The following is a 20,246-nucleotide window of genomic DNA, read 5'->3' as shown; positions in this document are numbered from 1 at the left end:
CCATTTATAGAAAGCTCATTTGAGTTAGTGTCGGCAAGTGAAGCAGAAATGTTGTACACGCCATTTAAAAGAAATAAACTGCTTTGTAATTACATGCAAACAGGTTGTAACGGCTGCGTCGGTTTACAAAGGTGTCATCTGGTTTCTCTGGGGTTCATTAAAAAAATAAAATGTTCTCAATGAAATCTTATTAAAGTCATTATTGCATTTTGATCATTTCTTAAGTGCCCCAAAACAATGCTGGGTTGCTTTCCTAACACTAGAATTTGAGTAGATTGGGTTCAGACAGTAAAATCTTGTCAGTTGTGTCAGAAAGAGCTTCTGGTGTTATTCTTACAAAGTGTTGGTCATGAGAGTGTACTTTTCATTGTATTTGAATAAAGTCTCGCATTTAATTTGCTCAATATTACAGTCAATTAACGGTAAAATCTACATTGAACTATATAAGTTAGCGATATATACTTGCGTTAAATACAAAACAGAAATGTGGCACAGTGATCTTCACAGGCAGGAGCTTGGCAGCACTATTTTCAGGTATGTACTGTATATGTTATCATTGTAATAATGATGCTATGCTATAAAGTTCATCTGTGAGGCCTCCGCTCACAATGTGCTGCTCTCCAATTTCAGATCCACCTTCATTTTCTGCTTCTCCATGACAGCCTCCAGCTCTGTGGCCCTCCGAGCATCCTGCGGATGAGGTGGGAGAAACAACAGATGCCATTAGGACCAAGAAGTAACGTAGATAATGTGCAGGGAATAAATTCCAGGTCACCTCCAGCAGTGCTCGCTGCACCGCCATCTGGCTGTACACCCGAGCGCCTTCATCTGGAATAACTTCGCGCAACTCATCCTTGCTGAGCGAGAAGAGTTGAGCGCCTGTCAGGACCCCCAAACACGTCACCGTCCTGAGGGAGCACAAGAATTCAGGTGAGCTGCCATGCCTGATGTTTTTTTCCAGGGCTATGGTTCTAAGTGGCCACCAGATAGCGCCAAAGCAAAACCAACTGTTGAGTCTAGTTTCGTGAACAGTATAAAAAAAATCACTCACGGTTCATTGAAGCCTTTCCCAGCGAGCCAAGACGTCACTTCCTCGGGTGTGGAATGGTAGTCGAGAGGAAGGGAGGTGTCTGCCGATCGAGGGATGATCAGAGGCTTGCTGTTGATGGCCTTTCCGTTAGTCAGCCTCAGTAGCAGCTCGTCGTTCACCAACATAACTGGAAACGACAATGCACATCAGCGGGCGCCAAAGGTTTCCCCTAACATGACATCTACCTTTATCGTCCTCTGCTGCAGGAGCATGCTGGCTGTAGGTGGGCATACTTTGCGGAACACGTGCGGAGAGGTTCGGGCGCGCAATGGGCTGGCTGGGTGCGGCTGGGGTGAAAGTCTTGGCCATCGGAGGCGGGGGCGGAGCCTGGGGGATCTAAGGAATATTCGGTGTGACGTCACAGTCTGACCCATCAGGTATGAGAGTGTCATTCCCTAAAATTCCTAGGGAGCGATTACATCGTGTTTACGTCAAGGCCTTACTGTGGGCGGCTTGCCAGTGACGGGACTCTCCGCGTGAGTAACTGGCTCCAGGATGTTGAAGGGAACGAAGCCCACCTGGTTGAAGCGATTGCGGCACTTCCACCAGCGCTTGGATGACTCCAGCACCTGTCAAAGAGAAAACGGAACCGCCAGATGGTGAGCAACTTGAGTGGTGGGCTCTGCTCCGGTGTTCAAAGTACCTCAAGCGTCTCCCCTTGTTGCACTGAAAGCTCAGTGTTGTTCCTGGCGATGAAGTCATAACTGCAGCTGTAGACTTTTTCAGACTCAGGAGAGCCTCCCGTGTCTCTGTCAGGGGGGATTATGATATGAGATTTGTTTGCAAATGATTTTGCAGATCGCCAAGTCACGTCTCGGTGGACTTACACGTCATCACCGATGTGGCTGTTGAGCTGCTGTTGCTCCTGCTGTCAAAAACAGATGGCGTTGTGGAAAGTAAAGATGGATGGTGGTGACAAGGCTTATAATGCCCATGTAGGTCATAAAGTATTTAGGACACAACAAATCAAATCTCAAACTCTTCTAAACTCAGTGCACATAAGCCTTACGCAGCATTCTGTACCTCTTGTTTGAGCCGGAGGGCTTCATGTGTGTGCTGCGACTCCACCGGATCCTCCCAGACCTGCCCGTCCGCCCAGAACTTGTCGGGCTTCCAGCCGTCCAGGAACACAGGCGTGTATGGAGCGATGGGCCCTCTGAGCTCCGAGCTGATGGCATACAAAGAGAATTGGTATCATAAATTCACCTTATAGTTGTCGTATTGTGAAAGATACTTGTTTTATCTGCATGCCTGTGTTATACCGCCCCCAGCTGGCCAAGGGTTGCACACCAGAAGGACCCTTGCCAGTCAATGGGAAAAGATTTGCGGTAATGAAATTCTTATCTCAAGGCACTTCTGTATTTCTATCCCCAAACTCCAAATGAATAATCTCCCTGCTTTGGCCCTTATCAGCCTCCGACGGCGGACGGCAGGCTGCACCTACCGAGCGTGCGTCCAATTTGGACCCAGGGACGTCCACAGTGTCCTCTCCTCCACGTTCAGGTTCTCTTGCAGCAACGACACGGCAGCGCCGGTCAAGGCGGGGCTGGACACAGAGGCCGCCAGAGCCGGCCCCCCTGTCGTCTTCACCATCTGGACACACCCAGATAAGACAAACAAACCACTGTTCACATGCACGCTCTGATAAGCGCCACGCTAGGTTCACACACGAACACTCTTTTCATACAATTACGCACTAGCGGCTAAATATATAGCATTAGTGAATAATAGCATGACTCACGGTCGGGCAAAGGTTACGACAATTTGTTATTTTTGCAGAGCACATGAAATGTGTCATCTCCATAGCTCATTCTCTCATTCGCTTACATCTCTTATATAGTTTGCAGAACAGTATATAGTCTGCACATCCTATGTTCACTACTGCGGCACTAACACGTGAGCAACAGCCAGAGGCAAATTGCTGGTGTGTTTCACTCACATACTCGGCAATTAAAACGATGATTCTCTTGCAGGTATTATAGGTATTATAATGAAATTATAATTATATATATATACTAATTAAAATGAATAATAATGTTATGTACAGTCAAGTTTGAGGATGATGCACTCACCATATCCAGAGGTTTAAATACGTGATGAACAAGGTCCTCAGAGGAAGGATTGGCTATGGTTGATTTCAAACGGGCCTACGCAGAAGAACACGCCGATCAAAAAGCAAGCAGAAAACAAAAACAAAAAATAGACTTGGTGGAATACAGACCAATAGACTGAAGCAATATTTGAATTTCTGGAAGATATCGACAAACTCCTCTTCGGGTGGCGGCCTGGCTTTCACCGTGAGCAGATCTTCTGCTTGAACAAATAATCAGAAGTGGCAAACAAAAATACTAAAATAGCGACCGATGAAGCAAATCCAAGTCATTTTACCTTCAGCGCTCTGCTTTTTGCTTTTCTTCTTCTTCTTCCTCTGGTTGAGCACGATGGCGGCCTCGGCGGTCTGCTGCAGCTTGGACATGAAACTCTCGATGTCATCGAAGCAGTGATTGAGGATGTCCTGGAGAAGACAAAGTGGCTCTTTCAAAGTGTGTCCCGAGACGAGACAGTCCTGAAAAAAGGCGGAGGCGTACCACTTCTCGCTCGGCTCGAAGCAAGGACACGTCTGGGCCTCCGTTGGCTGCCGTGAGAGAGGTCAGATGATGTCATTCATTCGCTTCCATTTTACCGTTCCAGTATCACCTGAACCCGTATGAAGGAAGATGCCGTTCTGACCTCTTGGTCCGGGGTAAGGCGGGGGGTTGATTGGCGGGGCATTGGGAGCGTGCGCCATCGGATGGCTCGGAATGCCGTAGGGGTCGATCATGTCTGCGTCGTCGTGGGAAAACCTTCGGAGGAGGGGGGGGAGAAGGTAAGCATTAAAACTTGACAACCGTGGTGGCTGCTGACTCGGCATTCTGTGATTTTTGTGTATATTCACACAGAGTTCCGACAACAACCTTGACTGAGCACATAGGTGACATTAAAAAAAAAAAGTATATTAACTAACATAATGCTGATGTCTTCTCAGTTTCCTCACAAATGTACAAACCCAGTGTGACCTTTATGTTCTCTGAATGACAAGAGGTGGATACACAGGTTATCTGGAATTTCTGCTCTGTACTTATATGCCACTGGTATTAATTAACAGGCGCTCTTTGTTTTTAGTAAATCAATTATAACATTGGGGCCAATGCCTCACAAGACAGTGATTGGGAGTCACTATTATCAACTCAAAAGTACGCATGTTATTTAAAATTTAAAAGGCAAAAGAATAGTTAGCTCTATTTTTGTCGTCTGCGTGCAGTGTGGATGCAAATAACTACCAGCAATCACTTCCCTCATTTGAATGACTTCCCTACCCGGAAGTAACCGCGTCAATCTTTCTTACCCGGTTAACGAGTCCCTCTGCTTGTCTTTTGAAAATATCTCAGAGGGTAATCCAAAACCAAGCACCCTGAAACTACTGCGAGGTCATCCCCTCCACTGCAACTTGTGCCTTTCTCCACAATGGCCGAGCTGTCTCTGTCACACCTTCTCCAGTTATGTGCGAACCGGTAGAACAGGTTGCTCTCTTACAGCTGTTTACACTGCCCTCCCTCTCCGGCGCACGCGCACCGATGGTAACTGTAGCGCCGCTTTGAGTCAGCATAATGGCGGCAGGAGGTGGGCTCTTTTTGTCTCGCTCTTCACTGACCCCTAAGCACAATGCGTAACCACAACAGTCTTCTCAATCACATTGGGTACGGTCTAAAAATGGCTTTTATGGTCGTTTTTTTTTTTTTCTTCTTGCAAACAGGCTTGGCTAGCGTGCACCTTGCGGGAAGTCAAATTAACCTTTAAATCCAATTGTTGCTGTTCATGACCAGAAAAAAATGAGAATGATGACACTCGTGAGGACATTTAGACAAGATCATTGACTGTACCTGATTGAATCAGAACTGCTCTTACTCTGGCCCGACTTGGAAACGGCCTTCGTGATGTTGTCGCAGAGTTGCTCTGCCTGCGCGGATGCAAAACTAGAAATAAAAACCTGAGCCGCTCAGCTGAAAACACGCTGGCCATTTAATGCTTCGCACCTTCATGTTCTCACAGTTGAAGAAGAGAACATCTGGTTTCTTCTCATTGGGGCTTTGGCACACCAGGAGAAGGACCGACGGGAAGAGCTCCTCGCCGTTAACCGACTCGCAGCGGAAGATGGAGTCCAAGTAATACTTCTCCAGTTCCTCCTGCATACCAAAATAATAATCTTAAGGAGACATTTTTGTTGTTGTGCTCATTTACAGCCTCGTTGCCATTTCGGAAGCTGTATAAAAAAGTTCCACCTGCAACACTTCTAAAGGTAAGCCCCGTGCTCGGTTTAATCGATTTAGAACTTGCGGGGCTTTGTTTTCTAAGTACGGTTTCGCACATCTAGCGTAAGATAACCCAGCCAAACTCGAATGTTTTATCTACCCGCCTTAGTCTGAATGTCTCTGAGATAAACGGCATCAGAGCCGAGATCCAGTAGCATGTGTTGACTCCACAACTTGTTGCCCCGAGCTAGCTGGAGGAGACGAGATTGGGCCTCCTCCACGGTCTTCACATCTCCTCTCTGGAGGGAGAAGGTGATCAGGTGCTGGACAAACATCAGAAAGGACAAATGAGTCATTCCATACACAATCTCACGTGGAGAGTTGTGTGATAAGACTTACCTTGACAAAATAGCGTTTGATGTTTGTCATCCTTTGTCCTTCTATTCATGTGTCATTGGCTAAGAATGAGAACATTGTTACGTAAGAGTCATTTAAGGGTCTGTTTAATTGGGCTCCGAGCCAAAATAATTCCTTGGTATCAACAAAACAGCGTCAAAGTGCTGCTTTTTCGAAGCATCAATACATTTTCCATTTGGTGGCAAAACAATGAACAGTTAATAAAGACTAAAATAAATGAATGTCCTGAGGGATTTGCAGGGGAAATTTGAACTTGAAAGCATCTCGTGTTCCACTTTGAAATCCCGTCTGTATTTGGCACTGGTGGTTTTTGTATAACAATACACAACTACAAAGAATTGATTGAATTAACCGACGTCATTCATATCTTCAAAACTCCATGCTGCAAACTGCATTCCCTCAGTCGCTTCTCTCGCATCTCTTAATGATTCTGTCACCAGGTCTGACTCCGCGCGCGCCGTGAGTGCCACAACCGGTCCGACGGCATCACAGTATTTTCCTACTCACCCTATTTTTGGTGATCATCAGCACTGCACTAGAATTGCTGGTATCGCTCACTCATTAGTATCGCTCACACTTTCTTCTCCGGGCACTTTCACAGACATTGCTGTGAAATTACCAAGACCCTCAGCTCATATTTTGGGGGACTCATTTCAATTTCCAGTCCACTTCTAAAAGTCCACAGTGTTCAAATTGAGGCCATTTTGATTGATACAAAAAAGGTAAAGGCCACTTGGAGGCAGTGTAATGCAGACTGACAGATTTTTAGCCGCAAGTAGGATAGTCCTTCTTCGCCGAGCATAAACACTATATGTCAGTGAGTAAAGTTATATTATCCTTCAACATGTGTTGCGCCACCGTTTGTGTTTAAAGATCCACATTGCTTCCAAAACTGCAATTGTTTATGCTAAACTATTAGCATGTCAGTAGCATTTTATATTGTTTATTAGCATTAAGCTAAGCAGGCTTCCCTAAGGCTGTTGTTTTAAAAATACGAGTTCCAAAATATTGACACTGTACTTGCGATTCCACATTTCTGTGTTTCCAAACCAAAAGGATGAGACAAAAACACATTATCCCTCCCGTAGATGGTTCCAATCGGCTCATGCATTGTTTTGCCGGTTTGAAATTTTAACACGTTCTTGTCTTTGCTTTTAAAGGTGTGGACGTCATCATGGTTGATTCCAGCTAATCCACCCGCCAAACACTTAAGGTACAAAGACAACAATGACATGAATGGTTTTCCATTTTTCTTTGCTATACTGTCAAAGCACCTCTGGCTAGAAATAGATCAATGACACACCATATGTTATTACTGTACATGTTCAACTCAACCATAACATGCCTAACTGACTATTTCAAAAATATATCCTCAAACTTACCAAAGCCGACAAACTTCTATTGCATGATTCCGGACCTTAAAAAACGACGTCCTTGTTATTCAATGAAAAATATCCCTGCTGCGAGTGCAGGTATGACACTCCCCTGAATGCTTTGAGCAGAAGGAGAGGTGTGTCAACTTTTACATTTCCAACCCTGCCCAGCCCGCCCTCACTGGCATTATCTCCTCATCTTGTGTGTTGTGTTGACACATGTGTACGTGCGGTTGTTGTAGCCAGGGGCGACATAGAAGGGAGGAAAGTGATGACGCTATGACGAGAATATGAAAAGTGTGTTTTGCAAAACTTTATCGATCTAAATACAAATCATGAAAACTTTGGCACATTTGGTTTTCAAGTGGATCTTCAGGGTGCATCAAAAATACAGTAAGGTACTTTAAACCTTTATAGGTTCACTTTATTCTTTTATTCTAATCCTTGCCTGATAACTGCTATTGAGAGCCAACATTTATCTGTAGTAAAAAGTAAAACATCTGCATGAATCGTACGAGTAATACCAATCCTAGAACTTAAATTTTGTTTATATGCTTTGAAGCCAACCCAGTGTTTTTACTACTGTATTAATAAGATACTCATGTGAATTGTAACTACTGCCCTCTAGTGGCAGAATTGTTCTAATATCACTGTCAATAATCATATTAGCGTAAATTAAATGCCTTAATTTGCTTGATGATCCCTCACTGCACACTTTTTTTGTCCTTTGATTTCCCATCGTAAAACCTGTATTTGACTAGCAAAACACGTCCGAGGTAGCGAATGTACAATCCGGAGGGACATTTGCATTATAATTTTGCAAATTAATTCATTGCAAAACAGAAAGTTTCAGGAGGCGTGTTTGCATTCTGTTTGCTTTAATATGGTGTGATGTGCACTAGATGACCTCAGCTGTCCATTTCGGTTCTTCCATCTACTGTCTTGAGGGAAATAATAATAACTTATAGTACATTGGATTTGTATTGCGCTTTTCTTTGCAAGTTGTTGTTTAGTAAGTGTCACTTTTTACAACGAGCCTCCATAATGGACCAATGAAGGAGATAGGCGGAGTTGGCTCAAGTAGCAGCAAAGAAGCGTCAACTTGAGTTTTTAAGGACATTTACCCGCAAATTCTTTCAACGAATAAGGTATTTACGACCTGTTAATACTTGCAAGTATTCATGACAGTTCACGTACGTCATGCCGTGCGTTTTTTGCAATGCCTTAATGTTTTTGTGCGCTGTTTTGACTTTAAAAGGGGCATACGTGGCAGCGTGTGTCACGATTGTTGACAGTGCGCTCCGTGAAATTCACTTTTGCGTCACATAGCAGCCTGCCAATGTCGAGAAAATCGATTTTAGGACGTTTCTTTAATATGGATAATCTCAATAGCATTTCTGAGTCCCTATGATCGGACGTGGTAATAGAAGCCTATTATTGCGTCAGTTTACGTATTAGTGTATTTCCCCTGAGAAAAGTAGTATACAAAAAGCATTGGATTGTTTTAAAAAACTGACGAATTTCAAAGGATGTTACAGGGAACTTTCCTTTACGTTACTTATAACAATAAAAAAAAAAAAAAAAGTGGACGTTTTGGAATCGTAGAAAATAAATGTGTTGTCAATGTGAAATACTTTGTGATCTTGTTTTGATACATGCGTTCTTCTATATTCCCCCCTCCAATACTTGCGTTAATGTAATTAATTTGTTTCCCCACTTACGTAATATAATTGTAGTCTGATGTTGTGCATTGTGCTGCCTTCAAAAACACGTAGATTTGAGCTTTCGGTTTGAGGTAACTTAATTGCGACTAGGTTTACGTAGCAATTAAAAAGTCAATGCCGTTTGGACGGGGAACTACAATAAATCACGCCTTTACAGATCACGTTTTCTTGTATTGTTTCTTTTTTTTTTTTTTTTAACCGTTTATGACGATTTCTATTCGCAAGCCTAATATCTGTGAACGCAGCACGTGGGCGAGGACTTTCATGTGAGTTGTGTTGCCTTCAGTGCCCAAGCGTGCGTAGGATTCTAGGCAAGTACGCTTTGTGTTAGCTTTCAACAACGTACAGTCGAACTAATTGCTGTAAGTATAATAAAACAGAGAGATTGGAAGCCTTTGAGGCGGATGACTATCAAATACTTTCAGGTAAACGAGCTTTTTTTTTTTTTTTTTTACTTGATTCTAACAAAAATGCCGACAGCCAAAAATGCCATTGAACGCAGCAAGCAGGCGAAGTCTACACGTGGTGAGCACGGATAGAAAAAAAATGCGGTAGTCGTACTACGCTCGTGGTTTACATTATTGTACAGTATTTCATCTCAACAGTGTTTATCTTTTTGTTATTGTTGCGGTCTATTCAGTATATTATTTCACTGACGTCGGTGTCTCTTCTATCGAGCTCGAAACTAGCCGCACGTGCGTCCACTTCAAGATTTCTATCGTCAGTATTTTCCACATTTCTACTCCTGGACTTATACATAAACTACATTACCGACTGCTCAGGTTAGTTTTAGTACATTTTATCACCGTAGCGGGGGAATTGACGTTTTTGTTTTGTATTGTAAGATGCTTAGATAGTAAATACCGCGAAATGACGTCAGTCGCACAATAGCCATTTTTTAACTTCGTCACATTCTTAATTGGAAAAATATCAATCCGCTTAAAACCGACTTTTATCGAATAACTTGGACGCATATAAGTATTTTCTGTCTTAAAATAGTTCAGTGTTTTGTTGTCAAACGTTTGACAGCAATAACCACCTAAATGTTTGATAATTATGGTGAGTTTGCATTTTTAAACTTCAAAGTGTGAGTCTTGTGTTGTCTTCATAGATGGAGAAACACCTCTCTGAGGTGGAGACCAGGTTCCAAGAAGAGAACCCAGTTGCTTCCGAGCCTGACGGCCGAGCAGGCTGGAACAGTAAAATTGAGTACTTTCTGGCCCAAGTAGGATTCAGCGTTGGGCTTGGCAATGTCTGGAGGTTTCCATATTTGTGCCATCAAAATGGAGGGGGTGAGCATATATACATTTTTCAAAGTCATTTTATTATTTAGAAATATTGACTTATTGTTTTGTCGTCGTATGTCCACAGGTTCTTTTTTGTTGCTCTACGTGCTGATGATGCTTCTTGTGGGTATTCCCTTGTTCTTCCTGGAGCTGGCTGCCGGTCAGGCCATCAGACAGGGAAGCATCGGAGTATGGAAGTCCATCTCGCCCAGGCTTGTGGGAATTGGCTACTCCAGCTGTGTGGTCGGTTCAGAACGTTCACCCCAAGTTGATACGCGGATAAACGTAATGTCTCATGCCAAATTTGTCCACGGATAAACAATTGTGTTCTCTCAGGTGTGCTTCTTTGTGGCGCTCTACTATAACGTAATCCTGGCATGGAGCCTTTTCTACCTTGGCAACTCCTTTCAGTCACCTTTACCTTGGACGGCATGTCCAGAAGAGGTCAACACAACAGGTACATGCAGTTCTCATGTCGGATGATAATTGAGGAAAAACATCCTCATCATTTTGTTGTCTTTTCAGATAGTGAATGTAAAGCCAACTCCACCACGTCCTACTTCTGGTACCGTAAAGCGCTAAACATCACGGACAGCATCAATGATGTGGGCTCCTTCAACCCGTACATCGTGGGCTGTCTTCTGGCTGCCTGGGTCATAGTTTGCTTGGGAATGTTCAAGGGGATCAAGACCTCCGTCAAGGTCCTTTAACACTTAATAACAGCAAATCACTGGAATTTTCTGCACGTCAACGTGCTTTTGTGATGTCGTTGGTCTAAATCTTGTTGCTTTGAAACTTCTTAGGTGATGTACTTCTCCTCCATCTTTCCCTACGTGGTGCTGTTCTGCTTCCTGGTGCGAGGTCTTCTCCTTGAAGGGGCCTTGGATGGAATCTCCTACATGTTCTACCCCAAGGTAACGGCAGATCTCTATAAAGATTTCTTTTGTTCAACATTGTAACCTAAATGCGGTCATTGGCTTCCAGTTGGCGATCTGGGGAGACATGCAGGTGTGGCGGCAAGCGGCCACGCAGGTCTTCTTCGCTCTGGGCCTGGGTTTCGGTTCCATTATCGCTTACTCCTCCTACAATCCCCGAAACAACAACTGCCACCGTGACGCCTACACCGTGTCTTTCATCAACTTCTTCACGTCGGTGCTGGCCACCCTGGTGGTGTTTGCCGTGCTCGGCTTCCGTGCCAATAAGATCACCGCGGAGTGCGTCGTGAGGTACGTTCGAGTCGAATCAAAATACATAAAAGTGCTGTGTTTACATTTTTGGTTCAGTTTGTTTATTTTTGTCTTTCCTCAGTAACCTGAAGCTGCTGTTGGCGCAGGTCCAAAACGGACTCGTGGACCAAAACATGTTGCCAAGCTTCAACCACTCGGACCTCAGCTCTTTGGGCCTGGTTGCGTACCGCGACTGGTTCAAACAACACGGAAGCCACATCCCGGGCAACTTAACTGACTGTAACCCGGAAAAGGAGATGGAGAAGGTGCCGTTTTTGAACTTAATTGCCATGATTGGTTTTTTACTCGCACGCATAAAACGTCCAATGTGTTTTTTCAGGGGGTGCAGGGGACTGGCCTGGTTTTCATCGTCTTCACAGAGGCCATGTCGCTGTTGCCCGGCAGCCCCTTCTGGTCTGCGCTCTTCTTCCTCATGCTGCTCAACTTGGGCCTCAGCACCATGTTCGGCACCATGGAAGGCATCCTGGCGCCGCTCACCGACCGCTTCAAGACTCTGGCAAACAACAAGACCAAACTCACAGGTGAAGTCGCGCTTCGCCTCCTCCCGTCGTCGGAAACGCACATTGATATCTTCTTGACCGTTTCCCGTTTAGTTTTGAGCTGCCTCGTCGGCTTCCTGATCGGCCTGCTCTTCACTCAGCGTTGCGGGAACTACTTTGTCATGATGTTTGACGATTACTCGGCCACCTTGCCGCTCATCATCGTGGTGGTGTTTGAGAATTTCACCGTGTCTTGGCTGTACGGAGCGGACAGGTGAGGAAAATGCGGCAAAAGTCATCTTCACGTCTCAGTGTCTATTTTTCTTTCTCCCCTTTCTTCAAAGGTTTTTGGACGACATCGAGGAAATGCTGGGTTGGCGTCCCTCTGTGGTCTACAAGTATCTGTGGAAGTACATTTGTCAGCTGGCCATGTTGACACTGCTGGCGGCCACATGCATTCGCATGTTCATCAAAACGCCAACTTACATGGTGTGGAATAAAGAGACGGTACGCAGCATCACTGATTTCCTCTTGATATTAATTAGGTCAAACAATCATGGCTGGTAAGGATTCTCGTCTATGTTCTCCAAAAGCTTCCAAATTATCCTAGCCATTGGGGTTACAGAATGAGGCTTACTAAATATGAGTTAAAGCCTTTGCCGTTTATTTTTTTCATTTCCCAGACTTCCGAGATTGCCGTGCCCTACCCAGGCTGGGCTCTGGCCGTCTTAGCCTCGCTGATCATCTTTGCAATGCTGCCCGTGCCGGTCGGCTTCTTCTACACGCTTTACCGGGACAGGAAGTTAAGACAGCCTCGCTCTGGCATGGTAACACTCAATGAGTACAGAGTTGTTAGCACCAAGTGTGAAACCCCCCTGAACGACTTGACCGACGTCGGCCCATGGCACCGCGATTCTGGTTCAATCTGATCTCGTTTATTCGCAATCGTGTTTTGTATCACGACGACAGGACCGACCCAAAGGTAACATTTGGATGTTATATTGTTATTACACGAAATGGTTGATATTGCAGTACTACATTTCTAAGCCTAAATTTCAGGATCTATACGGAAAGTAATGTGAGCTGTTCAGTCGTTGGCGAGATCAACCTGTCCGCTTCGACCTTTCAGGAATTTTTTGCTCTTACATCCAAGTTAAGAAGCGTATTTATTTTTCAAGGCATCTGTCAAGTCAGTTTCATTCCACAGGTCAAGAGTTTGTTTTTCAGACCAGCAGACAAATTCCAATGCATAGTGTGCCGTATTGAATTGTAGGTTTGTAATATTTTCTACGTCTGTTTTGCCTTGGCATTGTTTGGAAGGTGTTCGGTGTACAGGTGAGAATGTTGTGAACAAAAGGGATTTATTGATGCCAAATGGCAAGTGCCTTTTTCCAGGGAAAAAAAAAAAAAAAAGTGCCATGTACAGTTTAAACATATCCTGTGAATTATTTTCAAAGATGTACAGAAAATAGAGTAATGCCTTTTATGTAACATTGTTATGAAAACATGTTTCTCATTAAAGTGGTTCTTTGAACTGTTTTATAACAATTTTGTGTTCTTCCAAACCTGCATCGTTTTGAACATTTTGAGATTAGAATGTGCATTTTCATGTTTGTTTGTGTGCTTGTTGTGTGGGAGACCATCCGTGTGTGTGTGTCCCATGTGGAAATGCTTGTGTCTTGGGAGCTCGGTTGTCTTGGATGTGCTTTGCCTCGCCAAGTCAGATAGGACGACGACCGAAAGCAGCTCCCACCTCAGGTAGGCACAATCCTCACCATTCCTTTTAGACCAAATATATTATTGAAAGGGCTTGCTTGTCAGTGCACCTCTAGTCGATCTTCATGGCAGACCTTTTTTCGCTTTTACTGCTGCTGCCTGCCGTGAGCTGCAGCCTCCACACCCACAAGGACTCGACGGCACTCCCTCCGCCGGCTCACATCCTGGCTGCACTTAGGAACCAGGAGGCCGGCCATGTCGACCCAAAATTAACACGTGAGTCCAGAATGAACAGATGGCATTTTCAGGTTTTTGGAGTAGAATTTTTTTTAGGTCATCTCAAATGTCGGGAGTGAAATTAGGACTAAGGAAAATAACAGAAAATACGTAGTACAAAGGTATTTATACGGTACTTGTCCTTCCCTCAAACCACTGATAAGATGCCCATGTAGACCAAGGCAACGGCAAGGTGGGCATCTTCATTGTGGCGGCAGCTGGAACGTGCACCTTCATGGCTGTTGTGTACTGCATCTACAGCAAGTTCTACAGCAAACAACCTTACCTACACACCCAACTTGAAGAAGACTCAGGTACAATATAAATTATATTGTCTGGTAAATGCAGTTCATGTTTCAAATTTCGACAGTAGATTTTAAAAAGTCATTTATTAAAAAACAAAATTTGTCTAGATCCGACGGGCTCGCCTTCGATGTATTTCCAAGCCGCCGGTGAGGCTGACATGCGGGGCGGAACCGGGTATGGTTCCCTTTCAGACACGCCCTCTGTCATCTCTGTCCCCCCTTATCTGTCCCCGCCTCCTTCCTCCATGCCTTTCCCCCCCCTCTTTGCCTCTTCCTCCTCCTGTTCTTCCTCGCGCTCCCTCAGAACCATCTCGGCCAAAGACCTGCAGCAGAGTTGTATCTGAATAGCGAGTATACTCTCAGGAGGCGGGGGGGGGGGGGGGCACGTTGACTTAATCAGTACATAAACGCATGTTGTGAACATTTTTGTGTATTTGTAGTCCAAATAAACAAGATCCCATAGCAAATGATCATTTCCACATTTTAATGATTATTCATTGCTCCCAGTATTAGGATTTTTTTTTTTACGCAATGCAAAAAGTGTTTTCATTTACAATGCACAATGTCTGCTGTTGCATTTAAATTCTTCTCATATTTCTTCCCAACCCACCCAGTGCTTCCTCGCTTCACTCCCATTTGTTTTCGCTCCTTCCATTCATGGTGCGCTGCTTCATGGCGTGTGTGTGTGGGGGGGAGGCGGGGAGGGGGGAGCTATACCTGGGACTCACTCTAGCGGTCCCACTCACTCGGGGAGATTAGGCTGCGGTAATCTGGACTCAGGCGAAGGCGAGAGAGAGAGAGACAGCCATCAGCCATGACTTCCGTCCCAAGTTGCCTCCTGTGGGCATCCCACCTCCCCAGAACGTAATCATTTCTTTTGATTTTCTATCTTCACAAAACTGAGGACAACACTTGGACAATGTTTTTGAAATCAATTTTACTCCAAGGCAGCTAGAGGTGGGTGCTTCATCTGCATTCAAAGTGTGTGTTTTTTTTTTTTTAAATTTAAACCAATTTAATTTATTTTTTTGAAGTTCGGATGTGTTAGTGGCATCCAAGAAGCGTGCGCACCAGCACAGGACTAAGCTGTTGGGAAGCGCGCACGGGCTGGACGAGTGAGGATGGAGATCCGGCCGGACAGGTTTAAGGCTGCGGCTGCCAAAACTCTGGGCAAAATATATGGGTAGGTACCAAAAAATTATTCATACACACACATAATGTCCACGCATTGATATTAATTATAAACAATAAAACAACCGCCGAGAAACATTGACAATATTTCAAAATTTCCACAGGGAAAGTGAGATCATGTTTTCTTGAGTCTCTATTGCAGGACCGCTCAATGTCAAGTATAGCACACGGGAAACCGCCATCAATAATTAATGACTTAGCAGTCATGCAATCGCTTAAAGGAGCGAACAATAATCAAATTTAAAATGGTTCGGACAGCTCCAACCCTCCCTTCTCATGCAATGGACACCAACAACAAGTCCGACGCTCTCGCTATTATTAGCAATACCGCTGTTGTCAGGAGGATGCGCTTGAGATCAAGCGGAGACTAACTTGTGATACTTTTCCAAAAAAAAAAAAAATCTGTCCACCTACTTAAGCAGAGTGTGAGTACTTTTTCCGCTTCTGATCCAATATTGGAACATGGCCGTCCGACCCATTGCGGGCGGGAGCGAGTATTTCCGCTGAGTTGTTGATGGACTTCCCTTTTCTTTCTTTCTGTGCGGGATTTGATCTAGTGTCTAAACACTTAAATCCTATCCAGAAATAGCCTCTCTCTTCTCCAAGCTGTCGAGCCACGTAAATCCCCCCGCGGGGCCCGTACACCTTGCCCCGCCCCGGTATAACTCGTCACGGTGTACCTAAGCCCTTCCCCTAGCAGGCCTCGAGATTAGGTCAGTGGACACTTGGTCCTGCGGTCCACGTGCCGCCGCTCTCGCTTTCGTGCGTAACGCGCTCCCAGCTGCACGCCACACCCGGATGAAGGAAGCAGGCCGGGTCTTAAGTCAACGTAGGCCTCATTATACAAAGTACTCACACTTTCACAAGTTTAGAATCTCAACTTCCTCTTTTATTAAACACAGTTTTGAATCATTAACTTAAATAACCCCTATTTTTTTTTTTTTAAGTAGCTTGCAAACATTATGAATTACACACACAAAAATCTAATGATTAGGACTGAGGGAAGAAAGTTCCTTGACTCGTCAAATTTTTTTTTTTAAATAAATCACAAATACAGTATTGTATCATTTTTGCAAGCGTGTGACAAGCCTCCAAAGCGTGTCCTCATAGGAGAGCAACAAGCTCAGGTAAAGTAACCTGCAAGGATTACAGCGGATTGTCTTTAATTCATGGTAAAGCCAAAGCGCCATAGTGGAAAAAAACAACAACAACATTGTACATATGAAATAAACAGCTGGATGTTGTAAAGCTGTGTGTGTGTGTCAGCGACGTTGGGGAAGAAAATAGTCAAGATGGAGGAAAAAAAAAAGACAAAAATAGTCCAAGGCTTTCAGAGATATTAATAATTCATACTTGAGAGAATCTATTAATACTTGACTGCAAGAACTCAAAGAGCTCACGTTTGAACCTCTTGGCTTTGTGCTTTGCATGTCACTGCTTTCAACAAGGACATTTGATTAAATATACTTTTTTGCTCACAGGGCTCTGGAGAAGAAGCAGGAGAATGGCGAGACCATCGAGCTGTCGGCCGAGGGTCGGCCGGAGCTGGTGGAGGAGAAGGAGCTGCCGGTGGTGGACTGCACGTGCTTCGGCCTGCCCCGCCGCTACATCATCGCCATCCTCTCCGGCATCGGCTTCTGCATCTCCTTCGGCATCCGCTGCAACCTGGGCGTGGCCATCGTCAGCATGGTCAACAGCCACACCGTCTACAGGGACGACAAGGAGATCATCGTGGTAAGCAGAGCCAGGAGATGCCATCTTAACACTATGCGGCGGCCTTGTAAGTAACCCCTGTGTCTTTACAGAAAGCGCAGTTCGATTGGGATCCGGAGACGGTCGGAATGATCCACGGTTCCTTCTTCTGGGGTTACATCGTGACGCAAATTCCCGGAGGGTTCATCTGTCAAAAGTTTGCCGCTAACAGGTCAGCCCCGCGACGGCATTTCTCTGAAGGACTTTGTCTTGCTAGCTTTTCTTCTTCCTTCCTCCCCGCTTTCCTTTTCAGGGTGTTTGGATTTGCCATTGTGGCCACTTCTTTCCTCAACATGCTCATCCCATCGGCAGCTCGCATGCACTTTGGCTGCGTCATCATTGTCAGGGTGTTTCAAGGCCTTGTGGAGGTGACGGGCTCTTTTTCTACCCGTTGACTGGCAGTCAACCAATCTTGCCATCTATCACCATAGTCATACTAAATCTGTCTTTCCTTGTCGTCCTCCAGGGGGTGTCCTACCCTGCCTGTCACGGCATTTGGGCCAAATGGGCGCCTCCACTCGAAAGAAGTCGCCTGGCTACGACAGCCTTTTGTGGTACACCTCATTCATTGTTCTGGTTAGATAAGATGGCGCCCAAGCCTCGGCCAATTGGAAAGTAGTCATTTGTGTTAAGGACGTGTATTTGGACTGATTCACCAATGTTCTATTTGAAGGTTCTTATGCGGGTGCCGTGATTGCTATGCCATTGGCTGGAATCCTGGTCCAGTACTCAGGATGGTCCTCAGTCTTCTACGTCTACGGTAAGCCAGTCCATTGTGTCAATATATATTTTTAAGGCCAATCAAATCCACACTTTGTTGTTTTTGACCTTCTGCCTGCCAGGAACCTTTGGTATCATGTGGTACTGCTTCTGGATCATGGTGTCTTATGAAAGTCCCGCCGCCCATCCCACCATCACGGAGGAGGAGAGGAAATACATCGAGGAGAGCATCGGCGAGTCAGCTCAACATTCGGTGTCGGTGAGTATATCGTAACGTTCTTCTCCTCGTGCTTGTCAGCCGACGGATGATCCGCTTCCGCTGTGCTCCAGAAATTCAACACACCCTGGAGGGCCTTTTTCACATCCATGCCCGTGTACGCCATCATTGTGGCAAACTTCTGCAGGAGCTGGACCTTCTATTTGCTCCTCATCAGCCAGCCTGCCTACTTTGAGGAGGTGTTTGGCTTCGAGATTAGCAAGGTGAGCTCTTGATGTGAAAAGATTCACTTTAGCACAAAGTCTGAGTACTTTGGCCGCCTTTGGTGATTTCTTTGTATGTGTGTGGTCAATGCAGGTGGGAATCGTGTCAGCTCTTCCCCACCTGGTCATGACCATTATTGTGCCAATCGGAGGCCAGCTCGCCGACTACCTGCGTTGCAACCACATCATGACCACAACCAATGTCAGAAAACTCATGAACTGTGGCGGTAAGGAAAGCAAACCAACTGTAGTTTGTCTTTTTTTTTTTTTTTTTAACGTCGGGGGACTATTTAGGTATTTTTGTCAGCATTATTGTAACTTTCAAAACTTTGGATATTTATTGTCCACCATGTTTTGGACGAATGTTTTGCCACGAGCACAGAAATAATACTGCAATTGTTTATTAGCTCTATGGAAGTGTGCTGAGAGCACCGTGACTCGGTATGTGTTATTTTTAAACAGCGGAAGGAATCAATAGTGTGGTGAAATGGAGAACATTGGCATTGTGCATACAGTTCAGTGCGCAGGAAACTTGAGGTCATTGTCAACAATGATATAGAGGTTTCTTTTTTCTTGCAGGCTTTGGCATGGAGGCCACGCTGCTGCTGGTGGTGGGCTTCTCACACACAAAGGGTGTGGCTATCTCCTTCTTGGTTCTGGCCGTGGGATTTTCAGGATTTGCAATATCAGGTAAAGTCATCCAAGTACTCCAATAAAAGCAACTGATTCAATTTCTTTTTTTTAATCGGTCCAGGATTCAATGTCAACCACTTGGACATTGCTCCGCGCTATGCCAGCATCCTCATGGGCATCTCCAATGGGGTGGGCACGCTGTCCGGTATGGTTTGCCCGCTCATAGTCGGTGCCATGACGAAACATAAGGTAATTGCCGTGGATTTGTCAGACTTTGCACTAACATTTCTTCTCAAGCTCTTTTCTTTTTACTTGTAGACGCGGGAAGAGTGGCAAGGCGTGTTTCTCATCGCCTCTCTTGTTCATTACGGAGGCGTTATATTTTATGGTATGTGCCTGCGACACCTTGTTTCTTCCAATCGTCACATTCTAAAGTACAGATACTTAAAAAATAAGTCAGGGGTTCAATTTTGGCGCTGATAATCTTCACTTTAATTTTGTTGCCCCTCGGTCAGATTCTCGAAGGATTTTGTTTCCCATTGGAATTGTTTTTATCGTGTCTCCAAGGCCTCTTTGCATCCGGAGAGAAGCAAGCCTGGGCTGAGCCGGAGGAGCTGAACGACGAGAAGTGCGGCATCCTGGACGAGGACGAGTTGGCCAACGAGACCGATGAGCTATACCGTACGAGTGGCGGCTACGGCGCCACCGACCAGGGGGCCGACCCCAACGGGGGTTCTGGAGGTGGCTGGGTGTCGGATTGGGACAAAACAGAGGAGTATGTGCAGCCGGCCGGAAGCAACAATTACCTTTACGGCGGAGATGAGGAGCTGACATAAAGAGGAACCGTGCTGGTAATGTTTACAGCAACTACATCACTTGGTGGCAAGCGGAACTTTCAAATGGTCTCTTCCACGTGGTTGAGGCAGACTGCACGCTGGACATTAGTCAATGTACGATGTGTGTTTACGTGTGGTTGCATCGTGTCTTAGGCCTTAGGAGGCCTGTGTTTATCTATTGTAGACGTTTCTAACTGAACAAACGGGAGGTGTGTTTTATTTCTATGCCTCAAGCAATACAAAAAAAAGTCAAGTTGTTTCAATGAACGGCTGTGAGGAATAATAACAAAGGGGATTGATTTGCCTCCATGTGCACAATTTTAAGACATCTTGTGCCAATATAGCGACATTTAATCATATAACCTGTTTGACATTTTGGATTTGTAGGTCTGAGTGCACTATTAACGATTAAAAGTTAGTTTTACCATTTTG

At 45.0% G+C, this 20,246-nt stretch overlaps 3 protein-coding genes across 10 annotated transcripts; 2 read left to right on the top strand and 1 right to left on the bottom strand.

Annotated features, from left to right (window-relative positions):
• Nucleotides 1-63: 63 nt before the first annotated feature.
• Nucleotides 64-7,329, bottom strand: LOC119137871 (epidermal growth factor receptor kinase substrate 8-like protein 1). 2 transcript variants are annotated; one of them, XM_037277435.1, is made up of 19 exons: nt 7,179-7,329; nt 5,779-5,837; nt 5,544-5,702; nt 5,164-5,313; nt 5,011-5,087; nt 3,821-3,933; nt 3,679-3,725; nt 3,479-3,605; nt 3,312-3,400; nt 3,163-3,237; nt 2,535-2,683; nt 2,114-2,258; nt 1,918-1,958; nt 1,734-1,839; nt 1,534-1,659; nt 1,276-1,426; nt 1,052-1,217; nt 776-908; nt 64-690 (listed from the first exon to the last, which is right to left on the bottom strand). In XM_037277435.1, exons 2-19 carry the CDS (start codon nt 5,806-5,808, stop codon nt 604-606), a joined length of 1,971 nt encoding a protein of 656 aa, XP_037133330.1. In that variant the 5' UTR covers nt 5,809-5,837; nt 7,179-7,329; the 3' UTR covers nt 64-603. The 2 variants fall into 2 exon arrangements, with proteins under 2 accessions (XP_037133330.1, XP_037133331.1); XM_037277436.1 differs by having other exon boundaries at nt 1,918-1,955.
• On the top strand, nt 5,180-13,453 carry LOC119137872 (sodium-dependent neutral amino acid transporter B(0)AT2-like). Of its 6 annotated transcripts, XM_037277440.1 has the most exons (14): nt 5,180-5,292; nt 5,371-5,426; nt 6,957-7,009; nt 10,005-10,185; nt 10,265-10,422; nt 10,516-10,636; nt 10,705-10,880; nt 10,983-11,093; nt 11,164-11,405; nt 11,488-11,671; nt 11,746-11,947; nt 12,020-12,179; nt 12,250-12,412; nt 12,589-13,453. In XM_037277440.1, the coding sequence occupies exons 4-14, from the start codon at nt 10,005-10,007 to the stop codon at nt 12,832-12,834; spliced, it is 1,944 nt and encodes a 647-aa protein (XP_037133335.1). In that variant the 5' UTR covers nt 5,180-5,292; nt 5,371-5,426; nt 6,957-7,009; the 3' UTR covers nt 12,835-13,453. The 6 variants fall into 6 exon arrangements, with proteins under 6 accessions (XP_037133335.1, XP_037133336.1, XP_037133337.1 ...); XM_037277441.1 differs by lacking the exons at nt 5,180-5,292; nt 5,371-5,426 and adding an exon at nt 6,361-6,601; XM_037277442.1 differs by lacking the exons at nt 5,180-5,292; nt 5,371-5,426; nt 6,957-7,009 and adding an exon at nt 7,382-7,562.
• A 62-nt stretch (nt 13,454-13,515) lies between these two features.
• LOC119137875 (vesicular glutamate transporter 1-like) lies at nt 13,516-20,241 on the top strand. 2 transcript variants are annotated; one of them, XM_037277446.1, is made up of 17 exons: nt 13,516-13,663; nt 13,727-13,897; nt 14,062-14,211; nt 14,311-15,159; nt 15,237-15,385; nt 16,875-17,127; nt 17,199-17,317; nt 17,399-17,513; nt 17,612-17,699; nt 17,819-17,905; nt 17,988-18,124; nt 18,196-18,345; nt 18,440-18,572; nt 18,925-19,035; nt 19,100-19,227; nt 19,297-19,366; nt 19,546-20,241. In XM_037277446.1, the coding sequence occupies exons 5-17, from the start codon at nt 15,324-15,326 to the stop codon at nt 19,812-19,814; spliced, it is 1,722 nt and encodes a 573-aa protein (XP_037133341.1). In that variant the 5' UTR covers nt 13,516-13,663; nt 13,727-13,897; nt 14,062-14,211; nt 14,311-15,159; nt 15,237-15,323; the 3' UTR covers nt 19,815-20,241. The 2 variants fall into 2 exon arrangements, with proteins under 2 accessions (XP_037133341.1, XP_037133340.1); XM_037277445.1 differs by having other exon boundaries at nt 13,516-13,897.
• Nucleotides 20,242-20,246: the final 5 nt, after the last annotated feature.

The sequence above is a fragment of the Syngnathus acus genome, chromosome 19, assembly GCF_901709675.1.
Source record: "Syngnathus acus chromosome 19, fSynAcu1.2, whole genome shotgun sequence".
Lineage (NCBI taxonomy): Eukaryota > Metazoa > Chordata > Actinopteri > Syngnathiformes > Syngnathidae > Syngnathus > Syngnathus acus.
The sequence above is the reverse complement of the archived record's forward strand: the minus strand, read 5'-3'. Positions and strand labels throughout refer to the sequence as shown.

Coding starts and splice junctions, on each gene's coding strand:
- LOC119137871 (XM_037277435.1), bottom strand. CDS start 5,808: ATGACAAACATCAAACGCTATTTTGTCAAG. Junction 5,703..5,778: donor TCAAACGCTATTTTGTCAAG/GTAAGTCTTATC, acceptor ATGTTTGTCCAG/CACCTGATCACCTTCTCCCT. Junction 3,401..3,478: donor CAAAAAGCAGAGCGCTGAAG/GTAAAATGACTT, acceptor TTGTTCAAGCAG/AAGATCTGCTCACGGTGAAA.
- LOC119137872 (XM_037277437.1), top strand. CDS start 9,298: ATGACTATCAAATACTTTCAG. Junction 11,094..11,163: donor CCTACATGTTCTACCCCAAG/GTAACGGCAGAT, acceptor ATTGGCTTCCAG/TTGGCGATCTGGGGAGACAT. Junction 11,672..11,745: donor CGGAAAAGGAGATGGAGAAG/GTGCCGTTTTTG, acceptor GTGTTTTTTCAG/GGGGTGCAGGGGACTGGCCT.
- LOC119137875 (XM_037277446.1), top strand. CDS start 15,324: ATGGAGATCCGGCCGGACAGGTTTAAGGCTGCGGCTGCCAAAACTCTG. Junction 18,573..18,924: donor AAAACTCATGAACTGTGGCG/GTAAGGAAAGCA, acceptor TTTTTCTTGCAG/GCTTTGGCATGGAGGCCACG. Junction 19,036..19,099: donor TTCAGGATTTGCAATATCAG/GTAAAGTCATCC, acceptor TAATCGGTCCAG/GATTCAATGTCAACCACTTG.